The sequence below is a fragment of the Xyrauchen texanus genome, chromosome 39 (genome assembly GCF_025860055.1).
Source record: "Xyrauchen texanus isolate HMW12.3.18 chromosome 39, RBS_HiC_50CHRs, whole genome shotgun sequence".
NCBI lineage: Eukaryota > Metazoa > Chordata > Actinopteri > Cypriniformes > Catostomidae > Xyrauchen > Xyrauchen texanus.
Genome location: NC_068314.1, coordinates 26,864,710 through 26,892,645, shown reverse-complemented (window position 1 = coordinate 26,892,645; position 27,936 = coordinate 26,864,710). Strand labels below are relative to the sequence as shown.

At 40.6% G+C, this 27,936-nt stretch overlaps 1 protein-coding gene across 3 annotated transcripts in view; it reads left to right on the top strand.

The window, feature by feature from the left end:
• LOC127632372 (prickle-like protein 2) overlaps positions 1 to 26,581 on the top strand; it is a 103,287-nt gene extending 76,706 nt beyond the window's left edge. For 2 of the 3 annotated variants that reach the window (XM_052110925.1, XM_052110927.1), the window contains 7 exons: positions 13,119 to 13,302; positions 18,290 to 18,403; positions 18,764 to 18,901; positions 20,914 to 21,117; positions 21,873 to 22,059; positions 23,114 to 23,977; positions 24,930 to 26,581. In XM_052110925.1, the coding sequence (XP_051966885.1) occupies positions 13,119 to 13,302; positions 18,290 to 18,403; positions 18,764 to 18,901; positions 20,914 to 21,117; positions 21,873 to 22,059; positions 23,114 to 23,977; positions 24,930 to 25,807 (2,569 nt within the window). In that variant the 3' untranslated portion in view covers positions 25,808 to 26,581. Of the gene's footprint in view, positions 1 to 497; positions 898 to 13,118; positions 13,303 to 18,289; positions 18,404 to 18,763; positions 18,902 to 20,913; positions 21,118 to 21,872; positions 22,060 to 23,113; positions 23,978 to 24,929 lie in introns of those variants that run through there. The other variant, XM_052110926.1, reaches the window with a different exon arrangement.
• Positions 26,582 to 27,936: the final 1,355 nt, after the last annotated feature.

Genomic DNA, 27,936 nt, shown 5'->3' with positions numbered 1-27,936 from the left:
CATAATTTGTGTTCTGCAGAAGAAAAAAGTCATACACTTCTGGGATGGCAAGAGTAAGTAAATGATGAGAGAATTTTCATTTTTGGGAGAACTATCCTTTTAAGACTCATAGCACAACACTAGCTGAGAGTCCTATAAATGTAATGAGCACAAAACAGCCCAGAGATGGCACTAAACTAATTTTATGCTACTTAAGTCAGTTGTGCATGTTAGTGCATCACATATAGCCTACAGTTTATAAATATTACAAAACCTCTAAACGTTTCTTTTCCCTGCTCAGTTACTTTTAGCATTGTCTATTTCAAGTATTGCCTGGAGTCTGCAATTGGAGGGAAAGAGACAGTTTTGCATGTAAATGATTCCAACAACACTAGCTATTCACGTAAACTAATGCAGGTACGTTGATTTGCTGACATCATGGACGCTCATTACAATTCACAGGCTCGAGTGGGCAGTGCGAACAGCGAGCCAGTCTTGTCCAAGCCATGGTTCTCTGAGTCTGTTATTGACTCCAGGCGCAGGCTGTTAATAGCTTTATGCCTTATAATGTCCTGATCCTGCTGGTGGAACTAACGCGGAGAATTGGGCTGGATGTGCGGGGAGGCTTCGTGTTTTCCCCCATTATTACAGAGCCACCAGAGCTTGAGGCATGTCTTTTTTGGATCCCCTTGCACGAACTACGGATGGTCGGCAGATTTGTTTGCAGGGTTTACTTGACAAAGACGTGCAGGATAGCGGATCGAATCGCATCGAGCCGAGCGTTTGTTTGTGAAAAGTGAAAGTGCGTTAACTGATCGTTTTTTTTCTCCCACGGAAACGTTGGAGATGTGTGAAGCCTGCTTAGAGTTTGATATTGTCCAATGCGAAACAATCTCTCATCTTCGTGCAGGGTAAAAGGTAAGTGTTCGTGGCTGTCTGTTACTTTAATGGGGTCAGTAGTTTGTATTGTACGTATCGAGCCTTAGCTCCTTGACTGCATGATGTGGTCGAGGTATTCTGGGGAAGTAAATCCATTGAGATCAGACGACTTCATTTTTTAAATCAAACATAGGGTGAATACATACGATTTTCCTCAGGGAACTGTTATGCATGCATGAGTCTACTTGCAGACTGAAATTAAACACAGGGTGTTATTGGAGAGCAGTCTTTCGGGGTGTTATCTTTTATAACACGTTTTTTTTTTTTTTTTTTTTTTTGCCGTTTTTGGTTTTCTTACTATGACTGCGAAAGCCCGAGCTGCATACAGCTTGCGTATGCCGTCTTTCTATTTGATTCATCTCTAGTTGACCTGTCCCTGTTAGCAGGATTAAGTCTTTGTTTTGCTTTGTTTTTTTGGATTAACATACGAAGGGACAAAGTGGAACGCTGAAGAGAGAACGAGACACACACCCCCAGCAGCTGGCTTTGAATCCGAGTATGTACGCTTGCGGGAGCGTTCTTGTTTTGACGCGTCGCGCGCTTGCTTGCAGTACAGATAAGGTGTTGCACCGGGTTGGAAAATCTGTTTTTTACAGCACTATTTGGATTAAATTAATGTCGTTTCCTCATGCACCCTCTGTTCATTTGAAGCGTCCTCCATTAAACTGATTAATTTTTTTCGAGTAATTGATTTAGGGCCGTTCATACCGAACACGTTCGTACGCTATTCAAAGTTAGACGCAGGGCAACGAATTGGACAGAACATTGGCGTCTCGAGACGTGTTTTTAAAAGTGAAAGTCCCTTTAACGTGACACGGCGTCTAAAAAACGCGGCGATCCAGCGCGAGAGAGTCAAAGGCGTCCGTCTAGCGCATGATTACACAGAAGAACAATTAAAAACAGCGCGATGCGAACGGCCATTTATTCATCCGTCAAAGTTCATATAGTTCTCATTAGCACAAGGAGTTGTCTTGTTTGAATGAATCGTGTCAGTGTTCATATAAAATACAGTAGTCACTAGTAATGTCTTCCTGTTAAGTTTGGTCTGTGCCAAATAAAGCAGAACTATGTAGGCAGCTATTAATATCACATCATAACATTCCAGCCGAAAATAAGCTTCTTTTTTTAAAAGTTATTTTATAAATTGACATATTTAAATAGCTCTCTGTCTTACACAAACACTCTATTAACATGTTTCCTTTTCTAGCCTGTACAATTATTATGTTATTCTTTTTTTTAAATGGGGGGTTCCTACTCATTTCATGTGCACATAAGATAAGTGTGAGTAAATGGAGGAGAACTGGCTCTCACTAGCACTCAGCTGTGACCAGCTTCTCTGCTGTTTGTTGCCATTTAAAGACGTTGCTTAATTGTCTGGAGTGATGCCATGGAAAAGCCTGGGAGCCGCATCCAAGATATGCTGTATTTGATTATTATTTTTCATTTTTGGAAAAGCCGTGTTGGACCTGGTTCTTTGCTTTTGGTAAATATTACAATGCAGCCCTTATGTCTAGGCCGTTGGCTATTGTTAACACGTATTAGATGAGATTGTCTGGTGGTGGCACAAGGCCTGGTTTTTAAGGGGATAAGTGTCCCTCAAGCTAACAATAAGTCCACATCTGTTGTTGTCTGAACAATTAAAAAAAATCCAATGATTAACCCACAATGAGCAATTGTCCGATTAGGTCATAAATCACATGAACCACTTTCTGCTTCAAGGCCTTAACCAAGACTTGAACATTGAGGGGCACCAAACCATTTGGAGGGGGGAGGTTGCAGGTGTTGAGGTCACAAATATAATTGTTCTCTTTGGTCCTTTAAAGTAGTAAAGGCTTTGAATGCAATCATTTTCTGAATAAAGGCTTTAAATGCGATAAAGGCCCAAAATGTTATAATGTTTGGTTTTAAAAGAGAATTTTTGTTTCACACTGTACAAGACTACCACTGTATTTACATTGCTAGCAATTTGCCTGTTTTAGTCATCTTTCTTTTTTGTGCTGTATCAAAGATTAATATAATTAGATTTTGTTTTCATCACGGATGTGATTTTTCTCCCCAATTTGGAATTCCCAATGCGCTCTTAGTCCTCGTGGTGGCACAGAGACGTAGTGTGTGTGGAGGCTTCACGCTATACTCCACGGCATCCTGACAACTTGCCACGCGTTCCACTGAGAGCGAGAACCACATTACTGTGACCACAAAGAGGTTAACCTAACATGAACCTACCCACCCTAGCAACCAGGCCAATTGGTTGCTTAGGAGACAACTCGCCACGCGTCCCACTGAGAGCAAGAACCACATTACTGTGACCACAAAGAGGTTAACCTAACATGACCCTACCCACCCTAGCAACCAGGCCAATTGGTTGCTTAGGAGACAACTCGCCACGTGTCCCACTGAGAGGGAGAACCACATTACTGTGACCACAAAGAGGTTAACCTAACATGACTCTACCCACCCTAGCAACCAGGCCAATTGGTTGCTTAGGAGACAACTCGCCACGTGTCCCACTGAGAGCGAGAACCACATTACTGTGACCACAAAGAGGTTAACCTAACATGAGTCTACCCACACTAGCAACCATGCCAATTGGTTGCTTAGGAAGCCAGACTGGAGTCATGCCATTCGAACTTGTGACTCCAGTTGTGGTAGTCAGTGTCTTTACTTGCTGAGCTCCCCAGGCACCTGAAAAAAAATATTTAAAATTATTAATATACCGTTAAAGTTGTTCATACAACACAAAGCTGTTCTGCGACCCCAGAAAGCTTGGAATATTTATAGTATTTGTCCTTTTTGAAGCTTGACCGGCTCACTATAAACTGTTATTCTTTGGAAGAGTTGCTTAAAACATCTATTTTTATGTTCCTTAAAAACAGCATGTGGGTTTTGAACAACATAAGGGTGACTAAATGAGTGAGGAAAAAGTTCATTTTCCATTTTTAGGTGAACTACTTTAACTGGTGGCTCATCCTCAAAAATAAAATGGTCACTTTTAAAAGAAGACTCTTAGGAGATGCTGCACACAATTCAGAATTAAAGACTTAATAATAATAATTTAGAAAATCTTTAGTTTTAAATTATTACCCAATAATATTTGCATTTCAAATATATGACACTGTCCTTGCCACAACCTAAAAACTCGATTGATGTCACAGGTCTTACATGATCTAATCTGAGGGTGAAAACACTCTACTTTGATCATTTTCTAAGACGATATCAAGTGAATATTCTACAAAGCTACTTCAGAAACTCGCCAGATAACCACATTCATTCAATTCCTTTACAATATACACACATTCACTCTTTATCTTTAGCCTGATATGCTTAAAATGGCTCTGTTAATGTTTTCACATTCACAATTATGAATGACATGAATCACAACTGTACGTGACATATTTTTTATTAAAAACTGCAAATTTTGCCAAATGGTGAATAGTTTGCACCACCGGAAATGACTGTTGGTCTGTACAACATTTCAATAAAATAGTGGGCAAATATTGCATATTTAGTACTGACATCTTGCATGACACTAACACTCTTAACCTGAACTCCTGACACTAATACCTGCATGCAGCGCTGAAAGAATTCATGAGGTTCCCGCTCAGCTTCTTAATTTTGAGTCCCACATTCATCGTTTTTATTGCTATCTCATATGACATTGATGAGCGGTGTTAGACTACTGTGCATGCTAAAAAGTAATTTTAATTTTATTTTTTAACCATTGTGTTATTCCTGCAACAACTTAATGACAATTAAACCGGTTGCTAATGAACTGCTGCAGAATAGCGAAAATTATATTAATTATTGGGGGGGGCAATCTGTCCATATCTGATTATTGCAGGCGACTTGTCCCCCTCAATGTATATCGTGGTTATGGCCCTGTGATTTAGATGCCTCAGGGGCATAGCGTTCCTCCTAGATTACATTCCCAGTCTTCCATATTTGCTGTGTAGGACAAATCCTTTCTAAAGGCTCTCAGTGGAGAAGTCTTGTAGATCACATTAACTGGGTCTTAGCATGACGTTTGTAATGAAATCAGTATGCATAGTAGCAGCCTGGCATCCCTTTTAATTCCGATCACATTTTGATGGTTATGGATTAACATTATTGGTGGTCCATGGAGTGATGTTGAGCCCAGAATTTTCAGTCATGTGCGACGCATAGTAGAACATGGAAGGAAGCCTTTGGAATCGCATTCAATCTGTCCTGTGTGGATAAGAGGGATAAAGGCCAGAGTTCCTGTGAATTATTTTTTTTGTCCAGTTAATTTCTCTGGATCAGACCAGCATCTCTGTGGATTCCTTTTCAAAGTAATCTTAAATGCTTTATGCAGCTAAATAGGTTCATCCTTTCCAGATATTCATGCATGCATTAGTAATTTTGACCAGTTAGAGTGTACTGATGTAAGACTAAAGATCCCAAAGGTGTACAAGATTGTAGTACTGATTCTTTTTTGTTTTCCACACTTTTATTTTCTGTCTGATTTGCTCTGCAGAGAGGGCAGATAACTTTTTCTTATGATTTGTGAAGTGGCCACCCTTAATGTAGGTGAATTACCCTTGCTCAAGGGTGTTTGGAACTGCCGAGAGACCAGCAGCATGGCCTATATATAAGCCTGCTCACTAGTTACCTCCCTCTGAAACCTTACAGCGATTCTGACTCTGGCTTCAAAGCTTTTGTTTTGATTTAAAGTGCTGTTTTTAAGCTACATGGGGTTCATGCAGGTTTTAAAGCACTTCAGCCATTTATAGGTTGGTGTTCCTGTTCCCGTGTCTTAAATATTTATAAATGAACTATTGTATTCTATACAAGACAATCTCAAATATGTAGAAGAAATACCATGACTCCCTCTTCATATCCACAAGCCAATAAAGCCATTACATAGTACTGCCTGTTAAGTTTTTCAAATATTTTTCATGGTTTGATTTTAAGGACATTTTGAGTTACTTTTGTAGGGTAAATAATTTTAGTTCTTTGTTGGTTTGTCACTTGATGCCTTATGTAAAATATTTGTCCTGAAGGAAGACCATTGATGTTGATGATTCTATAGATTAAACATGTTCACAAGTTAGCCATCTGGCCATTTTGGCCAATATGAAAAGTCAGTCAATCAGTGCGTTAGTCGCCAGTTTGTGTCTTTGACACCTTGCAGCCTGTCAGGTCTCTGCTAATGGGATTGGCCCTAAGTGGGTGGCTTTTTTCTCTTCCTCTGGTCTAAGAGGTTAGTTAATCTGACCAACTGGCAGGCATGCTCAAAGTGTGGTTTTGGCAGATCTTGGGGCCTGTGTCTGCTTGCCTGGATACTAACCAGACGCAGCGTGTTTGACTGGTAGAGTGCGTTTCATCATAACATGAATTATTGGATGTGTTGAGGGTTTTTGTTGGAATCTAAGGTCGCTGCGGGTTGTAACCAAATGTGGCCATGTTGATTGACAAAGTGGAAAAATCAAGAGAGAAAGTTGAAGAATAAAGAGAGTAAAGCTAGAAGAGTAGATGTGTTGACTAAGAGGTTGAACTTGAGGTGTACAGGCTCACCTGTAAGAGCATAGTGATTTAGTTGTATGCCGCTCAGTTTTATCATTAATATTTTAGTAAATGAATATAAAAGAGTCTGTCTTCACTATCTGAGCAAATGGTTGGTTGGAATAGTGTGTCACCTTGTGTGTAACATTAATATATAGGTCCTATTTGAAATCTTAAAAAGAAATCTTTTATTACAGAAGATGAATGGAACTGTCTATTCAAGGGTCTAATAATCTCTACTAATCTAACCAAACTAAACATCACTGTTAACAGGAAAAATTTATTTAAAAATATATTTAAAAAAAAGTATCCAGACTTGAGTGCTTGTGTCTTTTAGTCGGTGTGTAAACTTTTTGATGATACTTTCCAAGTATTTCAAGTCAAGTCAAGTGTTTTTATTGTCGTTCAACCATATACAGTTAGTACAGTACATAGTGAAAGGAGACAACGTTCCTCCAGGACAAACACAGAACCACATGAGACTAGACCGACTAAATAACATACCTTTTAAAAGCGCACGTGCAAATGTGTGCAAAAATTACGGGACAGTACAATAAATTACTAAAAATTTACAGGACAATAGGCACAGTGAGAGACATTGCAGCGCCGACCAGTACACAGTAGTGCAAAAAGATTACATTTGGCATTTTTAGAAACTGTCAACATAACATACTATGAGATGAGTGTTCTATGCACAAAGCAGCCAGGTATAAAGTGACAATAATTAAAGTGCAACTGTGTGTGTGTGTGTGTGTGTGTGTGTGTGTGTGTGTGTGTGTGTGTGTGTGTGTGTGTGTGTGTGTGTGTGTGTGTGTGTGTGTGTGTGTGTGTGTGTGTGTCAGTCAGTCAGTCAGTCAGTCAATCTAGTCCATGAGTATTGATGAGTCTGATGGCTTGGGGGAAGAAGCTGTTACACAGTCTGGCCGTGAGGGCCCGAATGCTTTGGTACCTCTTGCCAGACGGCAGGAGGATGAAGAGTTTATGTGTGGGTCATCCACAATGCTGGTTGCTTTGCGGATGCAGTGTTTTTTGTAAATGTCTTTGATGTAGGGAAGAGAGAGACCCCGATGATCTTCTCAGCTGTCCTCACTATCCTCTGCAGGGCTTTGCGGTCTGAAACGGTGCAAGTCCCAAACCAGGCAGTGATTCTGCTGCTCAGGATGCTCTCAATAGGCCCTCTGTAGAATGTAGTGAGGATGGGGGTGGGAGATGTGCTTTCCTCAGCCTTCAAAGTAAGTAGAGACGCAGCTGGGCTTTTTTGGTAATAGAGCTGGTGTTGAGAGACCAGGTGAGGTTCTCCGCCAGGTGAACACCAAGGAGTTTGGTGCTCTTGACGATCTCCACAGAGGAGCCGTCGATGTTCAGTGGAGAGCGGTCATTCTGTGCTCTCCTAAAGTCAACAACCATCTCTTTTGTCCACATTCAGAGACCGTTTGTTGGCTCTACACCAGTCCGTTAGCCGCTGCACCTCCTCTCTGTATGCTGACTCGTCGTTCTTGTGATGAGACCCACCACGGTCGTGTCATTGGCGAACTTAATGATGTGGTTCGAGCTGTGCATTGCTGCACAGTCGTGAATCAGCAGAGTGAACAGCAGTGGACTGAGCACACAGCCCTGGGGGGCCCCAGTGCTCAGTGTGGTGGTGGTGGAGATGCTGTTCCCGATCCGGACTGACTGAGGTCTCCCAGTCAGGAAGTCCAGGATCCAGTTGCAGTGGGAGGTGTCCAGGCCCAGCAGGTTCAGCTTTCCAATCAGGTGCTGAGGAATTATTGTGTTGAATGCTGAGCTGAAGTCTTTGAAAAGCATTCAAACGTATGAATCCTTTTTATCTAGGTGGGTGAGGGCCAGATGGAGGGTGGTGGCGATGGCATCGTCTGTTGAACTGTTTGGACGATACGCAAACTGCAGTGGGTCTAGTGAGGGGGGCAGCTTAATGTGCCTCATGACGAGCCTCTCTAAGCACTTCATGATGATGGGTGTGAGTGAGGCAGGACAATGAAGAAGACTTCGGCATGGGGACGATGGTGGTGGACTTGAAGCACGTTGGAACGACGGCACTGCTCAGAGAGATGTTGAAGATGTCGGTAAGAACATCTGCCCACTGGTCTGCACATCCTCTGAGCACTCTGCCAGGAATGTTGTCTGGTCCAGCAGCCTTCTGTGGGTTGACTCTACGTAGAGTTTATCACATCAGCCGTGGTAAGACGGAGCACCTGGTCATTGGGAGGAGGTGTGGTCTTCCTCGCACCACGTCGTTCTGTGCTTCAAACCTAGCGTAGAAGTCGTTCAGCGCATCTGGAAGGGAGGCATCTTTGTCACAGGCAACTGCTGTTGTCCTGTAGTTGGTGATGGCCTGGATGCCCTGCCACATGTGCCGCGTGTTGCAGCTGTCCTGGAAGTGACTTTGGATTATCTGGGCGTGTGCGCGCTTTGCCTCTGATGGCCCGGGACAGTTTGGACCTTGCTGTTCTTAGGGCAGCCTTTTCGCCTGCTCTGAAGACGGAGTATCGTGTCTTCAGTCACTCATGGCTTCTGGTTGGAGCGTGTGTGGTGATGGTCTTGGAGAAGGTGACATCATCAATGCACTTGATGATGTAGCTGGTCACTGATGCTGTGTATTCCTCCAAGTTGGTAGAGTCGCCATATGTTGCAGCCTCCCTGAACATGTGCAGTCAGTACACAAAACAGTCCTGAAGAGCAGCTTCACCTGCTTCTGGAGTGGTTTTGTGCATCTGACGAGCAGTCTGTATGCTGGAATTGGCATAACCGAGATGTGGTCGGAGTAGCCGAGCTTTGGATGTTTGTGTAAACGAGATCAAGCGTGTTCGCCCTTCTCGTTGCAAAGTCCACATACTGATGGAATTTAGGGAGCACTGTCTTGAGATTCGCGTGGTTGAAATCTCAGGCGACAATAAACAGTCCGTCAGGGTGAGCGTTCTGCAGTTCGCTCCTAGCCCCATACAGTTCACAGAATGCTTCCTTAGCGTTAGCGCTGGGGGGAATGTAAACTCTGGTTATAACAGTGGTGAATTCCAGTGGTAAATAAAAAGGTCTGCATCTAACAGTCACAAGCTCCACAAGCGATGAGCAGTAACTAGAGACTAGCATAGAGTTCTTGCACCATTCTGTGTTGATATAAACACACAAGCCTCCACCGTGAGTCTTACCGCACAGAGCTGCATTTCTGTCAGCACAAAACGAGGCGAGCCCGTCTAGCTGAATGGCGGCGTCGCTGAGCCAAGTCTCCGTGAAAACAAAGACGCAGCAGTCTCTAAGCTCATGCTGCGTAGTCTGCTGGAGTTGGATGTATTCCAGTTTATTGTCCAGGGAGCAAAAATTTGAGAGCAGGATAGATGGGAGAGCCAGCCGGCGAGGGTTTATTTTTAGCCTAGCATGGACTCCCGCCCTCTTGCCGCACTTTCGCTTTCTCACACACCGCTTACAATGTTCCCTCCCCCAGGCACCGGCATCAGGCGACGCTGAGGACTGGAGGCCTGGTCTCCGCAGCAAGCTGAGCTCGCTTAGCAACTCCTGCAAATCATCACGCATCTTGGTTGTTACATGAATCTTATATTTTAACAGTGTCTGGCGATGTTGGACACAAACACCGGTTGCTCTGAAGTCCATGTGCCGTAAAAGTCGGGCTAAGTGACAAAAATAGCACCGTTTTGGATCCGGAGTGGCCGTTGCGTGCTACCGCGCCGCCATCTTGGATCAACATTTTTTTATGATTTTATTAAATTTATATTTACAATTATTTATTTTATCTGATGTTGTGGGAACTTTCTAAGTTAGTACATTATGAAAAATATTAATATTTTGGAAATGTACTAGGGTTGCTCCAATACCAAAACTTTGGCTTTGCCAGCCCTGGTACCTCAGTATCGAAACTAGGCCCAAATCGATACTTCAGCAACAAATAAAAACACAGAATATAACTTGATTAAGAGAACTGCATAAAGTCTTCCAGTTATAAATTCTGCATTTTCCAGTTGAATTTTACTGGATTCCATGTTTTATGTTTTAATTAAATGTAGTAATCAAAACGGTGTTTAATCAAATGAATACATTAAATTTTAATCAATTAAAATAAATTTTCAACAGTCAGTACACTTGTTGTAATAATTTTGCATACTTGTAATAAAAATAAAAATTATTAAGGCTACGTCCACATTCTCCCACTGATTGGGGCAACTCTGTGCCAGGCATGCATCCTCACGGCCCGGCCACGCCCTCCTCGTCACATACCTCCAACACACGATTCAGGCTGGGGAACCAACCAGCCTGACCTACACCCAAAAAGGCATTTATTTGAGCAGACGCGATTTGAAGTTCAAGATTTTTCTACATCCAAAACAAGCTGACTTCAAAACAAGCTATTTAATCAAGCATCAATACAACTGTTCTTCTTCTTGAGCAACGCAACAAAAATTAAAACACTCCCATTGTAATGACTGAAGCTGTCACTCACTGTTTGAGCCCTGCAGTTTGGCACGAGCTCACTGGCACGACCACAAATGCACTCATAATAAACTTAATCACTTATTTAGTCTGTACCTTGATTAGTTTTCTCATGTTGCTTTTTTGTGGTTTGTTTACCTGCAATAAATAAAACTGCACAACGTTTAATGAATTAAAAATGATTCAAAATTGCTCGCCTTTGTTCTACAGCTTCTATTCGAGTGTCAGGTGATGTTTCTTTAGCACTAATTTTTGTGTGCCATCGCAAACCAAGATGAAATATATTTTAAAGCAAGTATCTGGATGTCATAATATTCGAAACTTGTACGGAATGGTTATTTCTGATAGGACTGTACTGTAGACTCACTGTGTATCTAATTGTCCATTGCCATTTCATTGCTCAACACACATCTGGGATTAGTTCGAAATGTAAAAACACGTTCTATATAGAAACCATTAACGCAAGAGGAGTAGTCTTAAATTTAATATTGTAATCCTCAGTTTTCACGATTACATAATCAGGACAGCCGTAAACGTAATCACGATTGTTTTTTTTTTTTATTAATTGTGCTGCCCTAGCTATTTCCGTTTTCCATGTCCATATTACAATGGAAAGACAGCGTTTTGAATTTCATCCTCTGGGGAGAGTGATTTTGAAAAGCTCAGTTTTCACTGTCAAAAACGCTGTCTCGGTGTGGGTGGAAGGCCAAAACGTAGAGGAAAAATAAATAAATAAAATTTCAAATAAAACTTTATTGCCATGGATGTAGCCTAAATTATTATTATTAGTAGTAGTAGTAGTAGTAGTAGCAGTATTGTTATTACTTTAAATATTTTTTTTTATTTCATTTTTCTGTTGTAATTTCTTACATTTTACGCATCCACATGGCTTTTATTTTGGCAGAACAGTTTATTTTGACTGACCTTTGAGTTTCTCCAGAGTGGAAGTTTTAAAAAGGTCTGCGTTCTAAATGAAATGCTGAGATCTCAGAGCAGCACTGGCGAAGTTTGTGTGTGTTCACAGTTGCCCATAAAATAAACACACAGCATTATGTTCGATATGTTTTAGTATGTGTGTGTGAAGTATGATACAGAGCACAGCAAAACCTCTTGTGCATTCTGAAGTGTACAGCATGTTGAAGGTATATTATTTATTACATGACATCCTTCTACTGTATAATGATCACACTTTGCCGTATCAAAATTTACATTTTATTAATTGTCATGGTCATTTATTTCATTCACATCCCTTAAATTGTCCACACTAGGATGATACAGAAATTAGCAACAAGATGAGATTGTACCATTTGAAATTTTGGTGTCCCAATATTCCATCAATATGCCACGCAACCGTATAATGTACCAAGTTAGAAAGTTTCCTGTATATTAATATTGAAGAACAACAAAAAGGCCTAAAGAATGCAAATAATTGACATTATTCTTGCAAGCGCCATCTTTGAATTTTAATGGAAATGACAACGAGGCTGTGAGGGATAGACGTACAGTCTCTTCAGTGGGCTATACTGCATTTTAAAGTGTTTTTAGATTATTCCACTGACAAAACATTGATAAAACATCTGTCCAAGAGCATTCAGTATACAAAGACCTCCAGACAATATGAGTTGGACAAAATCAGATGTGATCTAGGAGCTTTATACAGCTTTATACCATTCGTTCCATTGAAGAGACTGTAAGTCTATCTTTCACAGCCTTGTTGTCAATCCCATTAAGAATCAAAGATGGCGCTAGCGTGAATAAGGTCTATTGCTATTTATTTAACTGCTATAATAATCAACAACCATACTGAAGTAGCCTGAACTTTAAATGTAAAAGATCGATCTTGGCGTTTTTAAGAATCAATATTGGGATCTGAACTGAAAATCGTAATTTGTTGGCAAATCAATTGTTTAACCAGCCGTTGTTTTTTTTTTTCTCTAAAAAGTGTCAAATATGTGGCTCTGTTTCACTATCAAAACATTGTTCTGTTAGTTTGAGCATCCCAACCAGATCAACGTAGCAACATTGACTTGACCATTGATGTGAGCTTGGTGTGGGACTGTCTGGTTGTGTGACCAATTCAAATATTTTACTTGTTCAGAAAACCTTGATTATTTTTGCAGGTCTTTCTGGAGACGCTAGTGGTGCAAAACTTACGCACTTCACCTTTTTTATTACAACAGACTGTTTTAATAAGTGTTTTTTTTTTTGTCATTTAGGAAGATCTGTCTCCACTGTAAGTGCCCTCGTGAGGAGCATGTTGTCGCAGCCATGCCTCTAGAGATGGAGAAGACCGTGACCAAGCTGATGTATGACTTCCAGAGGAACTCAACATCTGACGATGACTCTGGCTGTGTTCTGGAAGAGTATGCCTGGGTGCCACCTGGACTCAAACCTGAGCAGGTAATACATATTCACTGTTATGTGCTCAAACCAGACCCATGTTTCATAGCATTGGATGTATCTATGGAAAGAACCTAAAACCTGCAGCCAGACTAGCCTGACTAGGCTGGAAAATTAGTGAACAGTCTTAAAGGAAATGTTCCCCCTAAAAATTAAATTTCTCTCATAAATGACTCACCCTCATGCCATCCCAGATGTGTATGACTTTCTCTCTTATGCTGAACACACAGATTTTTAGAAGAATATTTTAGCTCTGTTGGTCCTCACAATGCAAGTGAATGGTGATCAAAAATGTAAATCCATATGACTCCAGTGGTTAAATGTATATCTTCAGAAGCTATATGATACATGTGGGTGAGAAACAGATCAATATTTAATTTGATCTGTTTCTCACACCTATCAAATCACTTATAAAGATTTAGTTTAGCCACTGGAGACTTTTTATGCTGCCTTTATGTGCTTTATTGAGCTTAAAAATGTTGGTACCCATCACTTGATTTGTGAGGACCAAACCACATCAGGGATGGCATGAACTATTCCTTTTAAGCTGGTTCAAGGTGTGTTTTTTATTTTGTATTATTATTTTATTGTTTTAGATATTCAATTTTATAAGAAGCATTGAGGCTTGCTGGATGAAATTTTAACAAGGTTTTAAACACTCTGAATTCAGAAACTCTTGAGAAGAATGTGTCTTTACGATGCCTCATTCCTGCTGTAACAATTTTTGTTACTATAGCAATGCTCTGCTTCAGAGGGTGTATGTATCAGGTTTATATGGCAATGGTGTGTATAGAGCTCTTTTTATGGGCCTGTGAAATCCTTTATAGATATTAGTTACATTTTCTTGATGAACTGAAAGTCATTATAGCAAAACGGGTCAATAAGCTATAAACCCCCTCCACCGTCTACAATGGGTCTCTGGAGCTCATTCATTGTGTGTGATCAGTTACTCTTTATTAATTCACATTTAAATACCCAAATTAGGCTAAAAAATATCTAGGAAAGACAATAATGTCTTTGAACTGAACCTATTTATCATCACTTGTTTAATATAAATAAATAGAGTATAGGCCTTGCTATGATAGAAACGATAGTAGCCTGTATATTGTAGAATTGTATCGCCGATATTTTACATTTATATTGATCAATTATTCTCCAGACTACTTTCTAAAAGTCCTCAGTTTGTAGATACTCTGGTTAAGTCAATATGAACACATTTTTCAGTGTTTAGGTAGATGGATGGGAGGAAATTGCTGGGATACAAGAACTCTGTGTCCATGCATGTTCTTAGAAAGCCATTAATTATGCCTCTGTCTGTGCTTTGAAAGCTGGTGTCTGCAGTTTCACCCAGAGACAGTGATTACCTCAAGCCATGACAAATTAGATTTGCTTACACATAGTGGAAATTTGGGTAGTCACATTTGTAATCTGAAAAGATATCTGCACTGATCTGCATTTCAGTCTTTAAGACACCAACCTTGTTTGTCTACTGAGTTTCTCTGACACTCACATGCTCTCCCAAAAACTCACTTGTGTAGAATTAGTTGAGTGATCCAATTAGTCTGCTTTAGAAATCTGATGCCATGTCATTTTGGGTCATCTTAGAAACTGTATTTGCCACAATACACGTAAAACATGTATTTTTTTCACCTTTAATAAATATATTGATGTTTTACCAGCTGAGAAAGAGGAGCACATGTATTGTTTATTGGTGGAAAGTCAGATGCATTGAGAGACCATAATATGGTTTGTATTCATGTCTAAATTTGCAATAGCGTACTAACATACAACTCTATTTATGTTGTATCTACTGTATATACTGCATACATATTAATAGTATGGTAGTGTACTATTCCAAACAGAGCATTAGGTATGTGTATCCTCCCTACACACAAAATACAATTACATTCTGATGAAAGAATAGCCACAGTTTGAATGAGTGTTCTGCTTGTGGTTATATATTTGGTTCAATTAAAACTTCATTATTGTTCAAAAGTTTTATTTTGCCTTTTCTTTTTTTCATCAATGTGTTATGGTGCTCTGTGGATTTACTGTGTCATATACTAGGTCTCCTTTCTCTAAAATATTGCCTCTTTATTTATTCAGTGGAAAATGGCTTTTTGGACTCTGGCTATTTTGCCCCAAATCAAGAGTGCTTGCATTTTCCTCACTCTCTCTCTGTTTGACACAAAATGCAGTTGCCAGATCCCTTGACACCAGGGCAGGTTGCCAAATCTCTTCATGCTGATTATAGTTATTTCCACAAGCTGTTGTGTTGTGAGCTCTCTGCGAATGCTTTGGGCTTCAGGTCCTCGTCCTTCTGATCACTGCATCACAACAGTTTGTGCTGGCCCAGAGATTGTGTTATTGAGGAAAGAGTGTTGTTATTGGATGTCTGCACTGTAATTTACCATGACCAGACCACAGTTGGTGTTTCGTGAAATTTCAGCTATCCCTCAAACACTAAGCTGGTCCTTCACAAACCCCTCACTAACACTGTACTGGCCAAAACAAGCAACGGAAGAGCCATCAGATCATATTTAAAGAGACAGCTTCTCATTAGGGGGATGCATTGAACAGTGGACATGGATCGGGGTTCTGGAACGTCTCCCGTACCTCACCGAAGAAGCGTCTCAAGTACTTCCCAGCCCTCGTGAAAACAAGGGCTGGTGAATTAATGCATTAATTCAGTGAAAATAATGCATTAATCATGTCCCCGGTCCATAATATTGTGGGAGGGGGGTGGCAAAAGAGAGCTGTGAAGCAAGTCGTTTTAAGACGTACAGGCTGTAATACAGTGAGAGGAATGCATATTTAAAAAACTGTACGCCCAACCCAAATCCCAAAACTAAGGCTAACCATCAGTGGAGAAAAAAGTTAATGTTAGAGGGGAAACATGCAACTTCCGAATCATGCAAATCACTTATGCGAATGTGATTACTTCATGGTTTCAATGCATGGTTCAGAAAACCCAGGTCACCCACGCTACTGACACAACGCACTTCCGGTCGTGCAACAGTGGAAGGTAAACAATGCAAAAATGTGTGATAAGAGATGCCACTTGTTGGTGAGTCTGTATAATGTGGCCAATCCTAGGGTTCCGGAACTCTCGGAAACATGCTTACTTGCCATGTGATCATGATGATTCCGAATGCAGGGATCTCGAGACGTAGTTCTAAATTTCAAACTACATTTAACGACACAACGACCTAAAAACGCTGCGCTTATGATGTGACGCAACCAAAGTGAGATGCTCAAAAGCGTCCGTCTGATGCATGTGTACGTTGCGTTTTTAGAAAAGCCTTTATAATCTATCTGGGAGACAGCTTGACGAATTCAGTGAAAATATAAATCCAGTTCACAATTTTAAGAGCCATCTACAGTAATATAATGAAATGCAATTTATGTTCTATGCAAAATAAATTCTACTATAATTACTTTTGAATGACCATCAGTTGAGAGAGATGATTTTTCATACGGTGATGTAGTTGTAGTTTCTACTGGCAGAGGCTAATTGCTAATATCAGTTAGCCAAACCCTGTGCAGAAATAACACAATTCACCTTTAACTTTAAGGTGAGCACTGGTGCTTTCATAGATTTTATTTCATTAGCTGTAACAATTCGTGTCTCAGTAGCTACTCGTCACTATTTTGTAGCATATTCATTTATTCCTTGCTGTTTATATGGTATGGAGACCGAGGCAGATGGGTCCCCAGTATTTCAGATTACGCCTTTACCCTATTATCCTAACCTATTACTGTGTAATAGGTTAGGATAAGTGGTCTGAGGCTGCAGGACCTTATTAAGACTCTTGCTAAGCTGGTCTGATTGCTTCCTAAATACTTGAGCCATTATTTTACCAAAATACAATAATTATAGTATGATCATAGTGTATTTTAGTTTTTTATTTTATAATTTCCCCAATTATGAAATGAAAGATGTGTTGTAATAATGTTATAATGTTGATTAGATAACTATATGATAATGTCCTAAGTCATTTAACTTTTTTTTTAAACCTCATATGGTTAATTAAGCTGGAATGAGTTCTGGACATTTCACATTATCTTGAGATAAAGAATCCCCAATATAAGCATGTCAGGAGGGTTTGGAAGGGCAGATTTTATTGGTCATCCATAAATCACCCTGACTTTTATAGCTGTGTGTGTATGTGAAAGGTAAGGACATTGGGAGAAATAGGGGGGAAGGGGTCAACAACAACCGGGTTATAGAAATTCCATCTAGTGTTTGTGACATTGTCACCCAAGTGCAAAAATCAGTCTAGTGTTTGGTTAATCAACAAACCTTTTGAACACATGTCATCATAGGTCCCCCAAAAAAACCTCCTCTTACAAACCTGGTGTTTTTGAAAGCTCAGCTGTGGAAGCATGAATCATGTTGACGCTTCAAAAAATCTCTTTCTGTAAAGATATCACGCTTCATTGGACGCTCTAAATATGTCATTTTTGGTCCCACTTGGACTCTGGGCTTCACTAGGAGTCATGAGAGCTTGATTCCTATGAGAACTGAGTTCTGCTTGTATTGGAAAATGTATCTGATTGTTTACTGGACCTTAGGTCTTTTCAATCAGTGTATTTTTGTCCCTGATGATTGGACGAGCTCTGAAATTGGCAAGATTTATTGAAAGTGTAATATGTGACAGATTGTGTTTAAAATGTAAAAACAATGCCATACTCTTGAGTACTCTGAGATGGAGAAACAGTTAAAGTCTGTTGTAGAGTTGGTTTAATAATTTAGTTCAGCTTTCACTATCTTGTTTCTTTCTTATCTCCATTTGTAGATATGGTACATATAGTAAGTTCACTTTTTAGTAGTATGAAAAGCCTTTTTTAAGAGAAGCACCAACATAAAAAAATCTGAGTATTATTTTGCAATTGTCAAGGGACATCCACTATTGAAAAGCACCACCCAACACTGCTGTATATATATGTATATTCATATATGTAATGCTCTCCAATGTCATTCCAGGTTCATCAGTATTACAGTTCATTGCCAGAGGAGAAGGTACCATACGTGAACAGTCCTGGGGAGAAACATCGCATCAAGCAGCTTCTGCATCAGCTGCCCCCACATGACAATGAGGTAAGATCACCATGGGGTCTTTGCATGATAAGGTCAACAGTCAAGAAATGCATGTGCATTTGTGCATGACATCATTTAGACCTCGTTTACAACTGATATTAAGATGCTCTCGGGTGGTCTGATCCCATGTGGTCAGGCTTGTTGACATCAGACACACTGTAGAAGATCCTTGAAGTTCTCGTGTATCCGCTTTTTCAAATGTTCCGATCGGACGGTTATTTCCTTTTAGAGCCCCTGTATTTAGCACTGACCACATGTGATCAGATCACCTGAAACGCATCTTAAAACCTGGTGTAAACTGGGTTTTCCAGGAATATAAACCTGTTTAATACACCACTAACCTGAGCTATTGTTGTGCAGGTGCGATACTGTAACGGCTTGGATGATGAGGAAAAGAGGGAGCTGAAGCACTTCAGTAACCAGAGAAAGAGAGAGAATCTGGGCCGTGGTAATGTCAGGCCCTTCCCTGTGACTATGACTGGAGCAATATGTGAACAGGTGTGTGTGCAATTGTTCATATTTGTGTGTGTGGATGGGCTTAAGTGAAATTGCTCTGAATGGTGGTTTGTTTCTGTTTTTCTTTGAAATATGAACATGAAAATGAAACATAATATATTGATTCTTGGCTATAGAATTTTGATATAGTACTGTGATTTTAAATATTGCAGTATTTTGGAACCTATTTTTCGCTCAACGTGTGCGTGTGTGCGCTCGTGTTTAACCCACCTGGGATGTTGTGTAAGTGAATTAGAGTCTAAGCTGGATATGTATGTGTGTGACCACCTGCCTTGCTTCTTTCTCCTTCTGTTAGCTCTCAGGAACAGATGTCACACTGTCACAGTTTGTTTTTGTTTTAGCATGTTTTACATTTATCCCCAGCTTTGCCACAGTTAAAGATTTAGCCTCCAGTGCTATCTAAGGAAGCAGTATTTTCAGTAAATATGGGTCGTGAAGCTAACTGACAAAGATGTGTAAGGGGGGTTAGGTGCACACATCTGTCTATCACATTAAACATTTGCTCACTCTACAAATGGCGTAAGATATTGTGAAATAATGAAAGGGATTTTGAATGGAGCTAGCACGGCAATCATTTAATGTCAGCTAAACATTTTGTTCTCATAGATATATATGATATAGTGGCCACTGATTGTCCATTTAAAGGAGCAGTTCACCCAAATAAAAGCGTGTTCTCTCATCATTTACTCACCCTGATTTTGTCTCAAACACGTATTACATTTTATATTTTGAAGGATGTATGATGTGTTTTTGTCCATACAATGTTGCACCCCAATACAGTCATTGGGGTCCAACACTTTCAAGCTCCAAAAAGCACATACAGGCAGCACAAAAGTAATCCATAAGACTCGAGTTTGCTTTTAATCCATATTTTCTAAAGCGATACAATTGCTTTGAGTGAGAAACTGACCAAAATGTAAGTCCTTACTAAGGGTGTGTAGAAGATGAGAGAATCATTTTTGGGTTGGACTATCCCTTTAAAAAAAAAAACAAGCTCTGAGAGGCCTTGTGTTTACAGTGTTCTTGGGCACATTGCAAAGTGGAAACCCCATTGCTTGTGGGAAATAACTGTAAGGCACATAATCGAGTGTCTTAGTGCAGTTACCACCGTTTAATAAAAGCAATATGATAAGGTACCATTGTTTAATAAAGAGTTCAATTTATTATAAATAATGATCAGAATAAAGCATTCTTCCAACATGTAATATGGTTCATTATCTTAGCAGTTAGTTGCCAAGCAGTGTAGCAACTTCACACCGTAAAATGTGACAGCACATTTTAATGTGTCAAGTCTGAGAAGAAAACCGTTTTATAATCTTTTTTGTTTTCGTGCTGTGTCACTGGACATACTCATCTCCAGGTTACTCAGAGTGAGTCTCCGGTAGTGGTTATTCATTTAATCTTTCACCCTGCTGCTATATGACCCATGTACACATATCAGCCAATCATGTGGCAGTAGTGCAGTGTATAAAATCACACAGATATGGGTCAGGAGCTTCAGTTAATGTTCACATCAACCATCAGAATGGGATAAAAATGTGATCTCAGTGATTTGGACCGTGGCATGATTGTTTGTGCCAGATGGGCTGGTTTGTGTATTTCTGTACCTGCTGATCTCCTGGGTTTTCACACACAACAGTCTATAGAATTTACTCCACATGGTGCCAAAAACAAAAAACATCCAGTGAGTGGCAGTTCTGTGGACGGAAATGTCTTTTGGCCAGACTGGTCCAAACTGACAAAAGTCTATGGTAACTCCGATAACCGCTCTGTACAATTGTGGTGAGTAGAACAGAATCTCAGAATGTTGTTCTGAGATGCAGGTTGGCACTGCTTTGGCAGCACAAAGGGCACCTACACAAAATTAGGCAGGTGGATTTAATGTTGTGGCTGATTGGTATATGTCACTGAGACTTTGTGCTGCTTCTGCACTCTTTATCTCTTACTTGCCCATTAACACTCTCCATCTGTTTACATTTTTGTTTAATTTTTAGTGTGGAGGACAGATAAATGGTGGTGACATTGCTGTCTTTGCATCCCGAGCTGGTCATGGGGTGTGCTGGCACCCACAGTGCTTTGTGTGCAGCATATGTGACGAGCTGCTGGTGGATCTTATCTACTTCTACCAGGATGGGAAGATCTTCTGTGGCCGTCACCACGCCGGGAGACTCAAACCACGTTGTTCTGCTTGTGATGAGGTTAGACACTCTCACCTTGCTGTTAAAGGACATAAACCTCTTAGCATAAGTAAATACTCTTATTAGTATGTATTATCTCCCAGTTTAATATAAAGATAAAAAATAAAGACTTTTCACAGTTTGAAAACAGCAGAAAAGTTTAATAACCAAACCTCAGTGTTGATGAGCAAAGACCCGTACACACATAAAGCGACACAATCCCATTTATTTTCAATGAGAGCTGGCGACTTCCGGCGATATGACTGACAGCGACCTCTGGCGACTAGATGTGGGCATGGCGAGCGACAGGACAAAGTTGAGAAATGTAACTTGATGCAAATGAGGAGCGACTTTCAGAGCGACAACTAAAAGGAGCGAAGACTGTGTTCATTGGAGCTCACATCACCCGTATCCTTTGTGGTAATGGAGTCGAGTGCAGGCAAGACAGAGGACAAAGGATTCTGGGAATGATTTCACTGTTCTATATGATTTGTCTGTAACCGAATACATGGATATAATAAAAAATGATGCGTGGACAGGAAAATGTACCGGCAATAGATATTTTTTGTGATCACAATTTGTAAAGATACGGCCAGACATGCAGTCCACCAATAACATTAGAGCGACAGCAGTAGGAACATCAAGTGATAAAGTCGCTACATGTGTGTGTGGGGCTTAAGAGGTAGAATGCTCTGCAATAACACAAACATTGCCTCCTCTGAACATTACTGTAATCACATTATTTGAATCTGTTTTTTTTTTTGTTTTTTTTTCAGATCATTTTTGCAGATGAGTGCACAGAAGCAGAGGGCAGACACTGGCACATGAAACACTTCTGCTGTTTCGAGTGTGATATGGTTCTGGGCGGCCAGCGTTACATCATGAAAGAGGGCCGTCCTTACTGTTGCACCTGCTTTGAGTCGCTGTACGCAGAATACTGTGACTCCTGTGGGGAACACATTGGTAAGAGCCCATCTATCAGAGCCGACCTGCCATTCTCAGTGTTTACGCAATCTCTGCTGAAAAAAATAATCTTAAACCAGCCTAAACTGGTTTGCTGGTCTTAGCTGGTCTCCAAGCTTGGTCAGGCTGATTTTATTGGTTAGTTTTTAAGGGGTTTTGAGCATTTCTTTAGGCCAACCAGCTGAGTACTAACATCTAAAACCAGCCAAGACCAGCAAACCAGCTTAGGCTGGTTTAAGATTTTTTTTTTTATTCCTTATCCCAAAAGAGCAAAACAAAAGTTTTTACCCTCATCTATTCTCATGCAGAAATTGCACTTCTGCAACTGCCAAAGGATGACATACCTGCTTTTTGTCTATCATTAGTAACTGTATTATTGCTTAATATCTGTGAATAATATCCAAGTATAGATCAAGAGCTGCAACACTGTTTTAAAGAGTTTAGTCTAAGGACTCTGGCTTTCACATTGAGCCACGTTTTGGTAACTTGTTTCATAGAAATTCAAATCTGGAATTACTTTCTACACTGGACCACAGAAAGTAATTTTGTAAAACTGATTATAAACAGGAACCATTAGTGAAGGGTTTGAAAACAGATGTTGTCCATTAGGGCTTTTTTAAAAGAGCTGTGATTCAAATATAATGTATTTCTGCAGTATGCGGTGTGCTGTATAATCAGTTTTCTGTAAACAATTCTACACCTCATGGGAAGGAGGCAATTTTTCTTCCGTTTATATTTACTTGCATTAATCCGGCTATAAAGGTAAAGTAGCTCATGGAAAATTATTGTAATTTACAAAGGCTTCACCATTGTATAAAGTATCCATTTTTGGATTTTAAACTTATGTAACTACAATATATATATATATGAACTTTTCAAGGAATAAAAAAACGTTTAGTTCTATGTAATCTTTTTACACCATGCCTAAAAGATTACCCTCTTTTGCATTTGCTGTAATGCAGTGTGGCTTATGAGCACAACATCTTTCCCTGTGTCATATGTACATTTGACCTGTGTGTAATGCAGGTCCTCTTTTTTTTTTTTTTTATTCCAGGGATTGACCAAGGCCAGATGACATACGACGGCCAACACTGGCATGCCACCGAAGACTGTTTTAGCTGTGCCCGCTGTAAGAATTCACTGCTTGGCTGCCCATTTCTACCCAAACAGGGTCAGATCTTCTGCTCTCGGGCGTGTAGCGTTGGCGATGACCAAAACGGCTCCGATTCCTCTGATTCTGCTTTCCAGAGTGCTCATTCCCGCGAGGCCCGGCGCAGCAGCTCCAAATCCAACAAGAGCACCAATAACATTAGTAGTAGAGGAGAAGGGAGCCAGGGGAGGAATGGTTCTGCAGGGCATTATTCTGCTGACGTTGACCCACTTTCTCTTCAAATGGATTTGCTTAGTCTTTCCAGTCAAACGCCCAGTCTGACGCGGGAACCTCCATCCTGGAAGATGCAGACAGAAATGTATGGGTATAAGGGTCGTGATGAACTCTCTTCGAACCCGCTTCATATGCTCAGTCAATGCAAAATCCAACCTTCTTGTCCCTCAATTCCATCTCCTGGTCACCCAGCAGATCACCGGCCTAAGGAACCTGTGACCTCCAAGAGAACCCCCATTTCTGCTCTAAAAGGACAGTCTTTGAATGAGAACTGGTTCCAACAAGGACCAGAGGACTATTACTCACCCAAACTGAGGACACAGACTAGCTTTAAAGAAGTTCCACAGAACAGCTTCATGGATAAACGGTCCATAAGCTTGCATGTATTCCAGAGGGAGAAAGAGATGGAAGTTGGGCCACAGATGGGCCGCAGCAGGAACCCCATCAGTGCACTTAGCTTTAGCGAGCAGCTCACACCACTTGAGCAAACTCCACATGGCTCTATGGAATCGCTGGCTCTGTCTAATGCAACAGGTAACTTGTACTAGACTGATATATTGGCCAGGATGAATAATCGGGTGTTATTTAGCCATTTTTGAACATCCATGTTCGCTTGGCCGATTAACAGAAGTATTATCTTTCCCTTGTGTTAGTTCCAAAATCAATTTGCACAAAATTGAAAAGAAAATAAAAAGTGTTGACTTTCCATTGACAAAGTCAACACTTTTTATTTTCTTCTTTTCAATTTTGTGCAAATTTGAGTAAATATTGAATACAACATTTTGAACTTTCATTTTAGAACTCAAATCAGATTTGGTTTTGTTAAATTGTATTATTGGCATTTCAACTATATCGCCTATTGGCCATTCTGCTCTTATGATATTGGTAATGGCATCAGTCATTGTAAAAACTAATATCAGTCTACCACTAAACCAAGTCTTGTTTCAATTGGATTGAATGGTGAAACTGTTAAAGCCCCATTAAATCAAAAGTTTTGTGCCTTTTAGTCCATGTATTTTAGCATTAAGACCATCTGTATGCTAATGTACTCCTAAAAGTTGACTAAACAAACCTTTAGTAGATATACTAATTTAAAATGTTGCGGACCAAAAAATATTGATGACTCCACCATGCTCTAAAAATTTTCATCCAATGAATTGATTTCTAGAATGAGAGGGCTCCTTTCTCCAATACCACCTGCCTCAGACTAGCAATAGCAAGTAGCAAATCACGGTTTGTGGCTCTGATGTAAACTATTGGGTATTTAAAAAAACATGGGGATGAACCCTTCAATATATCCCACCCAGTTTCAACAAGAAAAACGTCATGGCAGCAAAAGAAAAATGTGCTCAAGTGATTTGTTTTTTTACTGTTTTACAGTGCTGCTGTTTGTCCAGCGTTTTTATATATTGTTACACTTAGTTTATGATCTGGTAATGACGTTATAGGACTTGACGGCTAACTTGCATTTGTTTCTTATCTGCAGGCACCTCTGCATATGGTGGCGGAAAGCGGCAAGAACACTTGTCTCGCTTCTCAATGCCAGATTTGAGCAAAGATTCTGGCATGAATGTGTCTGAAAAGAGCACACTCAACTCTTCAGTACAGTTCCACAGCTCAGAATCACTCCGCAGCCTGAACTCCGCACAGCCCTACCTGGAGCTCGAAGCCCCAGTGCAAGTCAAATGTCCTGGGAAATACACCCGTGAACCATCTGGAATTAATGCTTTGCCACCTGGGTTTGCCTATCAGCAGGAAGATCGAGCAAGTTTGGTCAGCAATGCCAACAACGCCCGTCTACCACCCATGAGTGAACGGACATGCCGCCGCAGCATTGACCAGGAAGAGCCGCGGCAACGACACCATCACCGCTCTCGCCGTTCCAGACGTTCACGTTCAGAAAACGCACTTAATCTTGCTGCAGAGCGCCGCCCGGCCCCAAAACGTTCTCAGCTTCATGTTCGTGAGGATTACAACCAGTTTCCTCCTCGTGGACCACGGGATACGCATGGTGGTGGAAGCGGTAGGTTGAGGCAGCAGCCGTTTAGACCTTGCCCTCGAACAACCTCTGACCTGACGCTTCAAAACCCCGCCCCACACAGACACCAAAGCCTCTATTCGTGGGACCAGTACGATTATGATGACGACTGTTGCTCAACATGTTCCTCATCGTCCGAGTCAGAGGATGAAGGGTATTTTCTGGGTGAGCCCATTCCCAGACCAGTCCAGCTGAGGTATATGACTAGCGAAGAGCTACTACGCAAATATAACAATTCAGGTCTGGGCGCATCCAGTCAGTTGGGGAGCCGTGGACAATTACACAAACGCAAACGTAGGAAAAGCAAAAACTGCATTATCTCCTAAATGTTACGCCTGCTGCACCCTCCACAATCTTGCACAAGATGATTTAATCCGTCCCTAGAGACTAAGTCAGGGTAGATGTCATCTTTAATTTGACGCAAGTCTTGTTTTGATTCGAGTCAAATTAATGGTGCACTCAGTATGTAATTGGCTGATTTCTAAACTTTGAAACAAGTAGAATAGTATTTCTTTTTAAACATTTAGTACATTTACATGATATGAAGACTCGTCATATGAGAGAAAAAGCTACTTTATTGTACATATTGTGCTGGGCATGAGTGCCACCATGTTGAGATCATTTGACCAGCCAAATATTACTCACTCTTTTTTTTTTTTTCAATAATCCCCTGTAATCTGATGCTTTCACTTGTAGAATATATTAACCCTCCAAGGTCTAAGGGGTCTTAAGTCCGCCTGGCACTATTTTGATATTTTGGCTTCTGGAATGGTCAATTTTCATAGCAGAGTGAAGAGAGTCATATTTCTGGATTCTATAGATTCTCATCTACAATGTTGATGCATTGTAAATACACTTCTTGAGACATTTGTACATGTTCTGATGTGATATATCACCAAAAAATACAAAAACAGAAATTCAATTTTGTTGTTTTTATTATAATAAAAAATATTGAACATAAATGAATAAGGAATTTTTCAATAAATATGTATTCCTCAAAGGCTTTAGAACAAATTAAAAAAAAATTTGGATTAAAAAATATAAAGGGAAAAAACAACTATTTACATTTATGTGACTCTAGTCACCATACGTTTTTTTTTTTTTTTGAAAAACACACAAGAAAATATAAAAGGAACAAAAATGTTCTTTTGAATGAAATATTCTATTTCAATGTAGTAACATCGAAAAAACACCACTAGATGTCACTGTGCACTGCATTTGACTTTTCTTACATGTTGTGCCACAAATGAAAGCAGTTACGCTCTGGCTGTAGGCAGAGTGGCACATCACACTCATTGCATTTCCATGAGGTGTCTTTTCTTGGGAGCCCATCAGTCTTACATTTCTCACACCTCAGCCTTGCAGCTGGTTGTGAGATTGGCACAGGTGTATGTCCAGTTCTCCTTTGTAGAGGAGTGCCCCCGGCTGTGACACCACACAGCTCAGCCACAAGCTGCTCCACGTAGGCCCTGTGGGTGATGAGCTGGTTGGCAGGTGTGTTCCTCAGCTTTTGAAGTTCTCTGCTCATTATAAAGCCATTGGTCACAGCAATGTCAATAAAATGAAAGAACATGGTTCTGTACCATCTTCTGGTTGTGTGGTGAACAGAGTAATACTGTATCAGCTGGTCCGATAAGTCCACTCCCCCCATGTACATGTTGTAATCAACAATTGGTTTTGGTACTGGTATGTTTGTCTCCTCCCAGGATCCATCCCTCTTTTTCAGCTTCCTCTTGACAGTGTCCCCATCATAAGCAACATGGACACTGCTGCACATTGCCACCTCCCTGTTGTCCATCCACTTGGTGAAGACAAGGTTACCATCTCTTATCCACCTGAGGGATCCTCTGGGGGATTTCTTGGTCAGTTGGTTTATTTTTGTTTTTGGAGCCTCCTTCCTCCCCTCACGTATGATACCACAGGCTCCAAAATTGAGGGACAGCAGGTGCCTGAAGAGTTTTGGGCTGGTGTAAAAATTATCACAGTAGAGGTGATAACCACTGCCTAGGAAAGATGGCTTCATCAATTCCACCACAGAGTCAAATGAGAGCCCTAGCCCAGAGGCCAACCTGCTTTTACCTGTGTATATATTGAAGTCACATGTATAGCCATTGCTGGAGTCTGCCAGCACAAACAGCTTTATCCCCCACTTGGTGGGTTTTGCTTTCATGTACTGGGTCATCCCAGTTCTTGCCTTGGTGGCCACCATCCTCTCATCAATGGAAAGCTGCTTCCTGGGATGGTAGGCAGACTGACAGGCGGCCTTTATATCAGTCATCAGTGGCTTCAAGCGAAAGAGTGTGTCATACTCATCTGGCTGAGTCTGCTTCTTTCTGTCATTCACAACATCTTCCTCTGGGTCACTCATATGGATGTTCCAAGATATGGTACGGAACCGATCCCTTGTCATCACAGTGTATGGAAAATTCACAGAAAAAATGTTTTTTCTCTTCCA